At 35.5% G+C, this 13,532-nt stretch overlaps 1 protein-coding gene across 3 annotated transcripts; it reads right to left on the bottom strand.

The window, feature by feature from the left end:
- Positions 1 to 431: 431 nt before the first annotated feature.
- On the bottom strand, positions 432 to 12,561 carry LOC146145441 (protein sel-1 homolog 1-like). 3 transcript variants are annotated; one of them, XM_083389447.1, is made up of 14 exons: positions 12,420 to 12,561; positions 11,273 to 11,878; positions 11,129 to 11,181; positions 10,612 to 10,748; positions 10,224 to 10,386; positions 9,762 to 9,957; positions 9,281 to 9,435; positions 8,222 to 8,425; positions 7,241 to 7,410; positions 6,734 to 6,863; positions 5,996 to 6,161; positions 5,244 to 5,403; positions 4,052 to 4,259; positions 432 to 2,004 (listed from the first exon to the last, which is right to left on the bottom strand). In XM_083389447.1, exons 1-14 carry the CDS (start codon positions 12,475 to 12,477, stop codon positions 1,876 to 1,878), a joined length of 2,535 nt encoding a protein of 844 aa, XP_083245573.1. In that variant the 5' UTR covers positions 12,478 to 12,561; the 3' UTR covers positions 432 to 1,875. The 3 variants fall into 3 exon arrangements, with proteins under 3 accessions (XP_083245573.1, XP_083245574.1, XP_083245575.1); XM_083389448.1 differs by having other exon boundaries at positions 5,244 to 5,397; XM_083389449.1 differs by having other exon boundaries at positions 9,281 to 9,423.
- Between the last annotated feature and the right edge of the window lie 971 nt (positions 12,562 to 13,532).

The raw sequence follows: 13,532 nt of genomic DNA, 5'->3' as shown, positions 1-13,532 counted from the left end.
AACCGAATCGTGGTACCACTTTGCATTGGCTTGTTTTGCTACTTCTCTTACAGCCTTGTTCTTGCCATGACCTGCTCCTCCAATCTGTGTGTAGTACCTTAGCATTCCCACCACTCCAGCATTTGTGGGGAGTTGAGTCACAGGAAGATAAATCTTGACTTTAGGGAAAACAATGTCAATATCGTAGACAGGTCCATCTGACCGGGTTTTAGGGCGACGTACTTTGGTAAGGTTTCCAGAACACACTTCACTCATTTTCTTATTCACAATTACCTAATGTATCTTAAATATAACAAAATTATCTTTAAATTTAAATATTTTGGATATCAAAGTAATTAAGGTAACAAACTTGCAAGAAACTGTATTATCTGAATGTTCGTATTTTATTGGATGACACGTACTAAAACATGGTTAAATTTCACCATAAAATTGTTTTCTAATATTAAAGACACAAGCAATATGTAAACTTGTATATAAAACATTTTCAATAATTAGGATGAGCTTGTTAGTAGAACGAAATACCCGACAAACGATAAGACAAACCAAATTTAACTACATTATAAACCAACAAATTAGGCCAATTTAGTCCAAATTTTGAAATGACCGAGGTCGGACTTTTTTTATAAGATAAGACCACCAAGTGATGATTTTTCAGAGTCAAATTGGCTAAATATTAACCCTGTAAGTTGGTTTTGGCCAATTCTAAAATTTGACATTTTAGCTCAATTACCACCCCCTGCTAACATTTGCTGATTAAAACCAGTTACGGGGTATATCTCTCTACATTTTATTGATTTTTAACTGCATACCAAACACGGGACACAGACAATTCAGGATAAACGAGAAAAAAATATGACAGATTGGCGTAAGACAAAGCTTTTCTTTTATTACTTTTACATACCCCTTGAAAATCATCCGAAAAACGCTTGTGCATCAAAATACTACTAAAAGCTAGTACTTGTGTGGTGTAGGTGCGACTTTTAATAACTCTCATGAAGTTCTGTTATACGTTAGGTTGCACGATCACATAAAAAAAGCCGATCCAACAACGTTAAAAATCAACAGCTTAAAGCTGGGTTTCCCAAATCGTTTTGTAAACCCCAAACGTTCCGTATACCTTGAAGACAACTTTTAAATAAATATATTGACGCGACACAAGTTGATTTAAAAAATTACCGCAACCGTTTAGTTTTTCAAAGGCAGCGGGCAATGAAGACAAACCATACAAATTAGAGCTTTGGAAAAAACTAACATATTGAGGTTAAAAACACACTAAAGAATGATTAAAGCAAGTAATTTTCTGTCTGCAGTGACTCAGTTTTTACTGAATGTTAGATCATAAAGTTCCAAGGCTTAGTTTTAAAAATGGTTGGACCAGCAAAATGACCTTTACCGTGTGTCAAAAACCCTCTATAGTTTGCTTCAAGAACTTACAAAGAAGGTTGAAGCAGTTAAGCACGTATACGATAAAGTTATACACTTAAATAAAACTGGGTAAGTCGCAAAATGCAAAAATAATACATCGCACTTTTATAGTCAAGCTGAAACAACTATAATTACGCTGTGATAAAACAGATGGCAACAATTTAACAAGTTTGACTAAACTCGACCAAGCAAAGGTTAGCCCGAAAACCCGAATGCCCTTGGGGCCTTGGTTTCCGAGGGAAGAAACACAGATTTAACGACAATAGTTAAAGATTTAACAAAACGCTAGACAACATTCACCAACAAAAAATACAAATCGCGACAAATTAAATCAAGTTGAAAGGAAGCGCGAATCCTTCACCGGCACAAGATTAACTATATAATCGAACTGAAACGCGAGCGAGATAGGACAGCATACTTAGCTGACGTCATCCAAACCACAGTGTGACGTCACCTTCTCTGGCGTCGAAAAGCAACCACGAAGCCGAGCATGAGCGCGAGTATCGTCATCAGGTAGATGTCCCACTCTTCTGGAAGGTTCGTAGTGAGGCGCGACAGCGACACCGTGTGCCAGAATTTCTGCGCGAAATCGATTGTTTACTTTTGAATTATTCAATCCGATTGTTTTTTCTGTTTTTTTTTCTCGGATAAATACTTTCATGGCTTCTTATTTTATCATCAGTACTCTTTTAATAGAGTACTTAACTTTGGATAAAAGATATAAAATTTAGTCTTCAATTCGATTGTTGGGATTCGACTGTTGTGAAAGTGATTGTTACGTAATCAAGTGGGCTCCAAACAGGGTCAGTTCATTTTATAAGTTTTCGAACACCTCAAATTCAACCATATGACGTGCTAAAATATAATTAAAAAACAACACAATGACAAATATTGAAAAAGAATAAAAAAGACAGAATCCAAGAAAAAATATGCCTGTTGGTAAAATAAAATAATTTACGGTTTATGATAAGAAAAAAGGTACAACAGGAATTTTCAGTTAGTCAAGCCTGTCACTGATTTTTTATGATTGTTTGATTTTGGTTTTACACATCTTAAGTAAAAGCGAAAATGTTTGATGCATTAAAACATTAGGTTAACCACAACTCTGTGAAAACTTCATTTGGGAACAAAAAGGATACGAGGAAAACATGTGCGGATCCTCTTACCGTGGTTCCCAACCTATTTGTAATCAAATAGGTATATATATCGTACATCAAAATTGGATGTGGACAAAGTTTTCCGAAAATAAAAAGGGGTAGCGATTACAAATAGGTTGGGAACCACTGTAAAAGGATCCGCACATGTTTTCCTCGTATCCTTTTCTCCTTTTTGATCCCAAATGAAGTTTTCACAGAGTTGTGGTTAACCTAATGTTTTAACGCATCAAACATTTTCGCTTTTACTTAATACATAAACCACAGTCAATAATAATCGCATTTTGTTCGCGACCCTCCCAACTGTAAAAATATTTATATTTATAGACGGGTTGTTTTAACAATTGGCTAAAATGTCTAAAAAAATGTAAAATTTACGCCAAAAGTATGTACTAGCTATTTGGAGTTACGGTTTAGGGCTCCATTTGCCGCATTACGATGTTTTATTATACAACACTATTATACTGAAGCTATGCTTGATCGATTAATCGTTTGGATTTTGGTTTAATGCAGCAAATGCCACATAAAATGTTTTAAAATGGCGATTGCTTTTGGTCTTATAACTGCCAAACATTTAGTTCACATAGCTTTTTCTTGTCAATTTTGCTTTGCCAAATACTACAAGGCCCAAGACAACCCTTGACTTTTTTGGTGTCGCGAACACAAGGTTTGGAAGCAGTACTATAGAGACAAGCGGGCATAATACATAGCGGGCTAAAGTCGAGTGAGTTTTTGAAATATAATATATTACATTCCTGTAAGAAATAAGCCAACCAATAACAGACAATCTGTGAAAAAGTAGTCCCATCATTTTCACTATACATGTGTGGGTGTGTCAAAATTTGATGCTTTTCCGGTATTTGCATTTGCACTAAGGAGTAAATTTTACTTCTACTCTAAGTCATGATTTTTAGCGGATCTGTGGGTCATACACTTTTTCCGGCTTAAGCACAGGCTGTTATGGTAGAAATTAAGAGGACGCTTTTTTGATAACTTATAACTCTTTGCTAAAAGTCGTGGGGATTACGTCAAATAATTTTGAACCGGGTTTTAAAAAAAACTTACACAAGAGGTGTTTTTGAAATGATCCTTCTGGACGAGTATTACACCATTGTACTACTTAATTACAATAGCAAGATAACTGTATTTAGTTGGCAATGTAACAAAGCCAAATCTATAAATTATTGGCAGACACTGGACTGCTTAATTGAATACATAGTTCACCGCACAAACTTGATACCTTCCACATTTTCTAAATGTTTTTCCCCCCTGCTATATAGTAATGACATAATTTAGTACCATGTCGGATCGCGATGCTTTTTGTCCAAAGCATGGGTTGTCGGTAGCGGAATAAAAAGTATCGAAGCTATCTAGTAGAAACCAGTGGTTTCATTGACCGATCTTAGCTTTTCTTATACCGCACAGTCATTCAAAATTGTCGCACGCAACTAATTCAACACACATTCATATACCTGCGTTTCGATGGTCTCAATCGCGTACAAGAAACCGAGTTTTAAGAGAGCCAACTTTACGGGGGCGGCCGCGTCGGGACTGGCCTCAGCGGCCAAATCGTACTGCCGTTTGGCCAGGTGGATGTCGCGCTGCATGCCAAGGCCCTGTTCGTGCATATAACCCAGGTTGAAGTAGGCCTGTGCGTTGCTGGAAGAATCGCTCGCTTCTCTGCAAAAGAGTTAGAGTCAGTTAATGTTTCAATATAGATCTTTTTAAAACCAGGTTTGTAAACAAATCATTTTGAAATGACTAATAAATAGTAAAAATATTAAAATTAGAAAAATGTAAAATAAAAAAAAAAAAATAAAAAAAAAAAACTTAGCTATTTAAAAAACGTAGGTATCTTATGCGACTATTGCTCTTATTTCAACTATATTAGTGATTAGTCCCATTCCCTGTCATATTTTATTCTAAATTCGATATTATTCTAATTTTGATATTATTGATGGAATCCACGGCGTCACCAGTCGTGTCATTTTGTAAAAAATTTTTTAAACAAATAAAGTCGAGTCTTTTTGAGTAAATAACAATCCAAAGTCCCAGTTAATTAATAATTAGAGCAAGTCGATTCCAAGTCCTTGTCATTAAAATTAAATGTTAAGCTAATAAATTGGTAAAATCGTCCGATTTTACAGGCGATAATTCAATTAGAAAATACCATAAAACGCAACAAGTAGCAAGCAAATTGTTTATGTATAAAACTTAACATAAATAAACCAATTTTATTAAACAATGGTTAAAAACACTTTATTTCAACCCAGGTAATTTGTCAAAAGACTAAGTCAAGTCATTTGTGAAAACACTGTTTAAAACAGTGTGGAATGGACATCACAATATTGTGCCTGCGCTCAGTTAAAAGAGTAAAATGCTTAACAAAAAGTTCTGATAAAGTGTATTGTATTGAAATCGGCGGGCATACAATGTGTTTTATAAGCAAAATTGTTGGTAAACTTGAAGATTGCCTTTTAGGATTTGTTCGGACATAAATCTTTTCGTCGCGTTATTTGTATAAGTTTTTCACTTTTTTTGTGCTGTTTTTCAGGCAACTGTGATTCTACGCAACCTATGTTTTCGGAAACAGGTGTGCAAACTCTTACAGCAATCTAACCCTGGGCCGTACTTTGCTGTCCATGAAACACGACCAATACTCACTTATAATGGCTGGCGGCGATTTCGTAATCGACGTCGGTACCCTTCCCGTAGTAGTGGTAATCTCCCAGCTTGATACGAGCGACCACGTACCCCTGGGATGCAGCCCTGTCCCAATGCACCAGCGCACGGGCGTAGGTTTGGTTCAGAAGAGTGGCTTTTTCTGGACATTGTCGTAAATACACGTGTTTTAATACAGGGCTGTTAATAGAACACGTTAAAAAATCCGTTGTTTATCAGTAATGATAATTTTGTTTAATTTGAAATTGTCTTTTCTTCCACTGCTACAAACAAATAAATACTATAAATAATAAACTAACTGTACTGCTATTTTACTTAAGATACTTTAATAATACTGATTTACTAACATTTGACCCCAAAGGCGAGCCCAAGATTTAAAAAAATATATACCTAATGACCTTAAACTAAAACAAAACCACAGGAGAGTGTCAAAAAAATGAGATACCAAATTGTTCAAATAAACAAAAAGTAACTTCACATTTAAAAAAATGATAAGTTTCTCCTTTAGTTACGCTAAAAAAATAATAAGTTTCTCCTTTAGTTACGCTGAAATGTAAATATATAATTAAATTGCAAATACCTATTCCAGATTACAAATTAAGCCTGGACTTTTTACTGATAATTGAAAAAACACCAAGATAATTAAAAAAAAACACTTACAACCCTGTAAAAATAACCCATGCCAGATCGACGTTCAAAAGTGCGTTTTAAAATGCGTATTAGTATATTATTACCCTGATCTAAAATGTAGGCGACGTTGCTTTGAGCCACTTCGTAGCCGAGCTCGGCCAATAGAAGATAAATCGAAAGAGCCGAGTTGATTTTTTCCTGCTTGTACTGGTTGTAAGCCACGTCCAGCATCGAAGCCCAACGCCCTCGCTCGTTCACGTTCTTGTAAAGCTGTTAAAATGATGTTTTGGGCGCTTAAATAATGTCTTTGTTTGTTAAATCCGACCCTCTTTAGGGTGCCATTTTAACGCTCAAGGGTGCCACTATATACAAATTCTTTAGAATTCTAGTTTTTGCTCTATTGGTAAGCTTCTTAATACAATTTTTTTGTGTACGATTAAAGTGCCAATAAACAAAACGTTTTTTAACCTTGTTGCACAGTTGTGCAGTTTCAATCTCGCTTAACGTAACGTTACAGTTAACAGCTCACAACTGTGTAACTGTGTATTGCTTCACGCATCGTATTATAACAACTGCAACGACTATCACGGGCCGGATGATCTGGTCAGCGGCCGTAGGTTGCCCACCACTGCCTTAAAACGTTGTCAATATGTTTGTTAATAAATAACGTACGAACAGCGAAGTTAGCTAAAATTAACGTAAACAAGTTGAAAGTCGAAATCGTCAAATAAAAGCCTAAATGTGGAAGGCTCGCACAGTAACTGGTTAACTAATTTTAAAACGTTTTGCTATTCCGCCTGAACACGAAAAGTCAAAAGCTTTTCGCGAAATGAACAAATTACCTCTACGGCTGTCCTGCAATTGCGCGCGGTGCCAGTTCCGCTGGCGTACATCTTTCCCAGGTAGTAGAGCGCCAGCAAGTGGCCGTTCTGCGCCGCGAGATTAAAGTTGTGAATCGCCTGCTGGTAGTTTCTGCGACGGAAAGCGAAGGGTTTGTAAGTTGTCTTTTCTAAACACGTTAATCAACACATGTGGCCTACAGTATGGGAGTAGATTTGCTCGCAAACAAGATTACTTTTAACGTTATTATTATTTATCTAGATCAACATAAATTCTGACGTTAGTTGTTCTGCTCAGCTATAAAATTAAATAGTATATTAACGAAAAAGTCCATCAACAGTTAACAAAGTAATTTTGATCATACACAAGTAAGCACTAAACAAAATAATTTCCAAAACAAATTCAGTTACATGTCTTGTTCATTCAAACATTTTTTTTGACGGCGGTAATAAAGAGGAACCAAACATGTTTTGAATATGTGACTGAATTAAAAAAATCAACAAATCTACCTTTTTACACCTTGACCATGGAAGTACATGTTTCCAAGGTGGAGCTGGCCTTCAGGCCACCCTTGGTCGGCCGATGTTTGGAAGTGTTTAAACGCCTTGTTGTAGTCCATTTTCACCCCTTTGCCATACAAGTACATGATGCCGAGACCAGCGTGACCAATCGAGTTGCCCTATACCAGTTGTTATTAGTTTAGAAAATTATTTGAGACACATAATATTTTTCAATAAAAAGATTAAAGCCATTATATTCCATAAAATCTACACCTTCCCGGAACAAACATTTCGGCAATACCTCATGCCATCATCTATGTAAAAATACAAAAAGAAACCCGTGTTCTGTATTGTTTTCCAAAACATAATATTTTTTCTCTTAACCACCAATGGAGATTGTTAAGTCTAGGCCCGCAAATTACTATCGGCATTTTATCGAGTACAATCTCAACAGGTAACCGGTAGTAGCCAAACAAAATGTTCTCCAGATTTTTAATATTTTTTATTTTTGCAGCTTTTCAAAGCAGAGAGAATCTAGTCTAGTCTAAAACGATTGCTGGCGGCTTTGTTGGGCATTAAGGCTGTTTCCCTTCAAACAATAGTGCCAAGAGATAACGGGGATTAGCCAGCTAAACGTAACATGGAAAAAAAATTACTTCTTGTTTTGTAACAAATATTTTCTTAATCACTGGGCTGCGATAATCACAAGCCGATATTGCTGAAACTCAATACTCGGCGCTTGACAATATGAACCAAATCTGCATATAATTTATAGTTATTAGTGTTTAGTCAAATAAAACTAATGTTTTTAAAACCTTATAGAAATGCAAAAATATCTTGCAAACCAAAGTCCTGAAATAATAATGCAGTCTCAGCGCATAGCGGTTACTAGCCAAAAATTTTAAAACGGGTCAAATTGCTATATCAGTATTTTCATAGTGTAACTTTTCCCTAAAAAAAAACTAACTAAAAAAAAAACAACGCTTGAACCTGATCAGCTGCGAGTTTAAAATAGCGAATCGCCGACTCGTTGTTCTGTTTCACCGTCTCCGACCCTTCGGCGTAGATTTTTCCCAGGTAGCCCTGTGCATTGGCATTTCCCATCTTTGCAGCGCGTTCGAAATACTCGAAGGCCTTGTGACGATTTTGTTCGAAGCCGCGGCCACCTTGGTAGTTCAGCTGGCCAAGAGTAACCTGCGAAGAACACTACGTTTTAGAAAACCTTATATAAACAGCGAACTTTAGGACAATTAAGTTGGGATTTGAAATGTACAGACACATTAAGGACACCAAAATTGGGCAAGTACGTTGTACAACACACAGACACATTCTGTTTACATGTCAAACACAGTTTAAATACATATACTTTTTATAGAACATAAACTAGAGCAGATGTTACAAATAGAAAATTTGTTGAGTATTAGTGACAGTGTGGTAAGTTATATTTATATGACATATAGGCTTGGTAAGAAATATTGTTGCTGGTCTAGGACGAAGCAATCTCAACGAATTACAACATTCGTAAATAACTGTTGCAAACAACAGTCTTCAATAAGATTATATACAATAGGGAAAATCTACAAAACTCTGCAAAGAGTTTGAGAAAAACGCTACTTATATTAAGTACACAAATTAGACATGTGTGCAGATGAATAATCGCCGACTGCAGTAGTTTCATGCTTAGATTTATTTAGATTCTGAGAAATATTCCTCTAAAATTAGAAAACTGTGGTCCAAATACAATGACATGGCCTAATTCGCACCAATTAATGCTAAATTTCCCATGTTTGTTAATTTACAAAGAATTCAGTGAAGGGAATTGGGTTCCTAACTCTTTGCTGCTATACTTGCACTTAGTATTTAGGCTTTCGAATAAAAAGGCTGAGAAACAATGCTGTATACCTATTACACTATGCAGCCAATAGACCATTTTATTATGCGAAAGCTAAAACGCGCTAATCTATTACCCAATTTATCTATTCGTAATATAACATTTGGCGTATGATAATTGACAGATTTAAGTGTTTAATGGGTAGTAACAATACCAACCTGCGCAGGGGCATCCCCTTTATCTGCCAGAAACTGATAGTATTGCACCAGATCGTCGTCCACCCTTCCGTAGTTGCTGCCCGGGTTTTCCTCCTCATCAAGCAAGCGAATACGAGTAGTGGCACTCCCGCCAGTCAGGGTGACTTTAGATGCAACTGAAAAGATTAGTGGGTCTTAAAAACGAGAGGGTTTCACAGGTTTCAAAACCTCAAGCAAGTAACGATACAGTTTTGACAGGTGCAAGTCAGTACAAGTGACAATCTAAACCACAGAAGTTTATTAATTTTGGGTATAAATATTGATAAATAGAGACCAAAATGAGGTAGAAACCGCAAATTTCAATAGGTTACACACATATATTGAACATAATGTTTAAAGTAGGCCAAGTTTCAATTGCTCAAGGCATAGTTGTTAGTGGGCAGTAAAAATTATATAAAAAAAAGTTAAAAGTTGTTTTCCATTTTAAACAGTTGAAACTTACTTTCTTCTGCCCCCTTCTTGTAGAAGGTCAGCGCTGCTTCACAATTCTTGGCCACTCCAATTCCTGCCCAATACCGATATCCAAGCATCATTCTTCCCAAGGGATCATCACCGAGTGCTGAGAATGTGAGATAAACTAGGGCTTTCGCTTGACTTGAATTAGTACCAATGCCGGTTGCATAGAGAAGGGCCAGGCCCTGAAAAGCAATAATAATGTATGCTGAACTACTATAGGTTTCCACATATACACTCATTGATATAAAACTTAGGGTTGACTAAAGATAAAATTATTGAAAAGAATTAACACAAATATTTTTTTGTGCGTGAATATTTCGATATAAACAGTGTTCACTTTACCCTTTGGTGTTACAAAACTACATATTCAGAATTTTACAAACTCAAACTTAAATCAAAAAAAGATATCACAATAATATGAATTTGAAAAAGTCAATTATATACTTACTGCTTGAGCTTTGGGGTTACCATTTGCTGCATGCTTTTCGAATATAGCTTTGGCAGTGTTTATAGCAAGAGGCAAATGCACTCCTGCCAAATGTCCGAATGCAAGTTCAACCTCAGAATTTACATGGCCTTCATTGGCTATTTGTTTTAGGCGATCATATCCCCTGTAAAGTTGCCACATTTTGTACACTTTATTAATATACAGTTGTCACATCACTACTCGAATTAAAGTAGTGAAATATTTAAAGATGGAATTAAGACTTTAAAATCTTAAAACTACTAAAATTTATTCATGTAAAACTGGAGCTGTTGTACTAGTTTATATACTTAATCATGTAGGAGTTTAAATATTTCTTATCCTGAAGTTTTTAATACAAAATAGTATTCACATGTGACTAGACAAGTGGTTATTTGAAGAATATATAGACTTGATGGCTGCATGATATTTTTCCTCGTGTTCTTTTGTCAATGCCATTTGTGCTTCTTCCTCTGGGGTTAGTGAAGTTGGGGTTGGCTTGGGTATTTGCTGTATGAAAAGTTGTACATTATTACTGTATATATTGTGTAAGGCCCACAGTTAGCAGTATCACAGACACTCAAAAAGGTGTATTACAGACAATCAAAAAAAATTAGCTACAATTTTTGGTCCAATTTTTTTTCTAAAAATCTTACATGAAAATATAGCAGTCAGGTGACCTAACTGCCTTAGCATTAAGGAATGGCATACAAACAGGCATAGTATTTCATAAGCATTTATTATATATTCCACTTAGATTTCAATTTATTACATTATGGTGTATATATATATATAATTTACCTTATGTTGTATATACCCAAAATAGAAAGCTAAATAATAAACTAGCCTGCAACAATACTGTTAATAAAAATAAGAATATACAAGTTAACCTTAAGTTCTGTAGGAATTTCAGTCACAGGCTTGTGTGTCTCCAAATCTTGCTCTATAACAATAAACAAATATATATATTAAAAAACAAAGTTGTCGATATCAGAGTAAAAACTGAGTGTTAACATAAGCCTAATTAGACAAACCTTGATCTATGTCCAAATTTTCTTCTATTTGAGCTGATTTTTGTTTTTCCAGGGTTGCAGAAGGATCAGTTGTTTCTTTAAGGGCTTGCGCTGTTCTTTCAAATGCCTCAGAAAGAGTTTCTGTTATCTCATCTAACATTTCACTAGTGTCTTCAGCAGTTACCACAGGGTCAGTAATAGCATTAGGCTGTATTTCCTTTTCTTCGTCAAGCAGATTTTGTGGTTCGCTTTTTCCTGAATCCTCTACATTTATTTCATCTTTCTTCTGAGTTTGAATATCTTCATCGTTCTGTTGTCCATTTCCAACATCAACTTCCTGCTTTTGAACATCTTCAACATTCACTTCATGTGTGTTCACTGGAACCTGGACTGCTTCACTACTGATATAATTTGTATCAGTTTGCCCATTTTGTGTAGTTTCTCTCTTTTGGTGAAGTAGTTCTTCACTGTCGTCAATTAAATCATTGTCTTGCTTTGGTTCGATTTTGTCTTGATTAGAGTTTAGTTGTGCACCACGTTGGTTCGAATTGTCTTCTTGCGAACTTTGTGGAGTAGAAGGGTCTGTTTGCTCAGTGCCTTGGGTCACCGATTTATCATCTTGTTGGGCTAAATATAAAGTAAAATATAATAATAAGGTTTCTAATACCTGGTTGGAATGTTTTGCTTGGAAAAAACCAATGCAGTTTAACATTGAGCTACATCCGTTTCATGAATTTTATGGAAATTGCAGTGAAATTTGTTTGGTCTTGCAAGTCAGCAAAATAGAACATTTGCCGTTGTACAAATGAAGCAGTAATGCTACAACTTTTAGCAGTAACTTTATTACAGCCGTTTAGTTTTAAAATGCTAACACATATAAACATTTAAAATCGGGTCCATGTTTATTTTTTTTAAGTGGAGGTTTAGTCTGAAAAAAAAATCGCTCCGGTCGCGCGGGAGCACTGTACTTTCCATAGTGCCTTGCAGTCAATGGAGCAAGTTTAAAATTCCAATTTAACATGCTACAACTAGGATTTAAAAAACTATAAAAGTAGTGGTATTGCAAAATATTAATAGCATGATAATATACTTTATATCATTAACCTTTTAAATACACCTGTTACAACAAAAAACAGGAACAGATTCAAAACACTTTTAAAGAACTTACCGATTGCAAAAACAAATATAACGTTGACGAAAAGTATAAAGGTCAACAGGTATCGCATCTTAGTTATATATTATAAGACTTTCACGTATTCACATGAGGAAATATATACATACACAAAATTGTTTGTGTGACAACTTACAACATTAGCAAGGCGAATCCTATAAAAAATAGTACAAGGGGATTTACCGTAATCAGTCAAGCATTTTAGCATTTCAAGCGGGACACGTAACCTTTATATCTTTACAAAACACAAAAAATAACTTATCACCGTCATCAATAGCGTTAAGCATAAATTGACATGCCCTAACTAATATATAAAATATTAAAGATAATTTTAGAAAATATGTGAGGCCTAAAGATTTATTCAATACGCCAAGTGCCTTTCACCAATATTTTTGTATATATGGCCAAAAATATGAGGAAAATGTAAAACATTATGCATTTAACGCTATTGTGTTAAAAATTAAGAGAGAACCTTACTGGGATTTTAAAGAAAATACAAACTGCTATTGTTTATGTAAAATATATGACTTGCGCACTTTAACACCTAAACTGCAATCACATTGTTTATATTTTTGAGTCAACACATGTGTTTAGGTTGTCTGTGTTTTTTTTTTTTGTTTTTTATGGGTAATCCTAATTTACGGAATGATGAATGGTCGGAATAGTCGGAACGCTCACTAATCTACGGAATGGTCGGAATTGTCGGAATGGAATAAATAGGGCCGAAACTAATTTGATGAATGGAAACGGAATGAACTGTCGGAATAGAATGAACTGTCGGAATGGAATGAATGACTCTGTAGGAGCAGAATGAACTGTCGGAATGAAATGAACGAAGCTGTAGAAACAGAATGAACTGATTGTATGGAATGAACGAAGCTGTAGGAACAGAATGAACTGTCGGAATAGAATGAACTGTCGGAATGAGATGAACGAAGCTTTCCGACAGTTCTTCGTTCATTCCATACCGTCAGTTCATGCTATTCCGACAGTTCATTCTGTTCCTACAGCTTCGTTCATTTCATTCCGAAAGTTCATTCCTAACCCCAACCCCAACCCTAACAGCTTCGTTCATCTCATTCCGACAGTTCATTCTGTTCCTACAGCTTC

This window comes from Ascidiella aspersa, chromosome 5 (assembly GCF_963924565.1).
Source record: "Ascidiella aspersa chromosome 5, kaAscAspe10.2, whole genome shotgun sequence".
Classification (NCBI taxonomy): domain Eukaryota; kingdom Metazoa; phylum Chordata; class Ascidiacea; order Phlebobranchia; family Ascidiidae; genus Ascidiella; species Ascidiella aspersa.
The sequence above is the reverse complement of the archived record's forward strand: the minus strand, read 5'-3'. Positions and strand labels throughout refer to the sequence as shown.

Bases quoted from the DNA above. Each gene is read 5' to 3' on its own strand.
- LOC146145441 (XM_083389447.1), bottom strand. From the start codon at position 12,477: ATGCGATACCTGTTGACCTTTATACTTTTCGTCAACGTTATATTTGTT. The intron at 4,260-5,243 runs GTGAGTATTGGT...ACTCTTTTGCAG, and splicing joins ATCGCCGCCAGCCATTATAA to AGAAGCGAGCGATTCTTCCA. The intron at 2,005-4,051 runs GTATATGAATGT...GATTTCGCGCAG, and splicing joins TTGAGACCATCGAAACGCAG to AAATTCTGGCACACGGTGTC.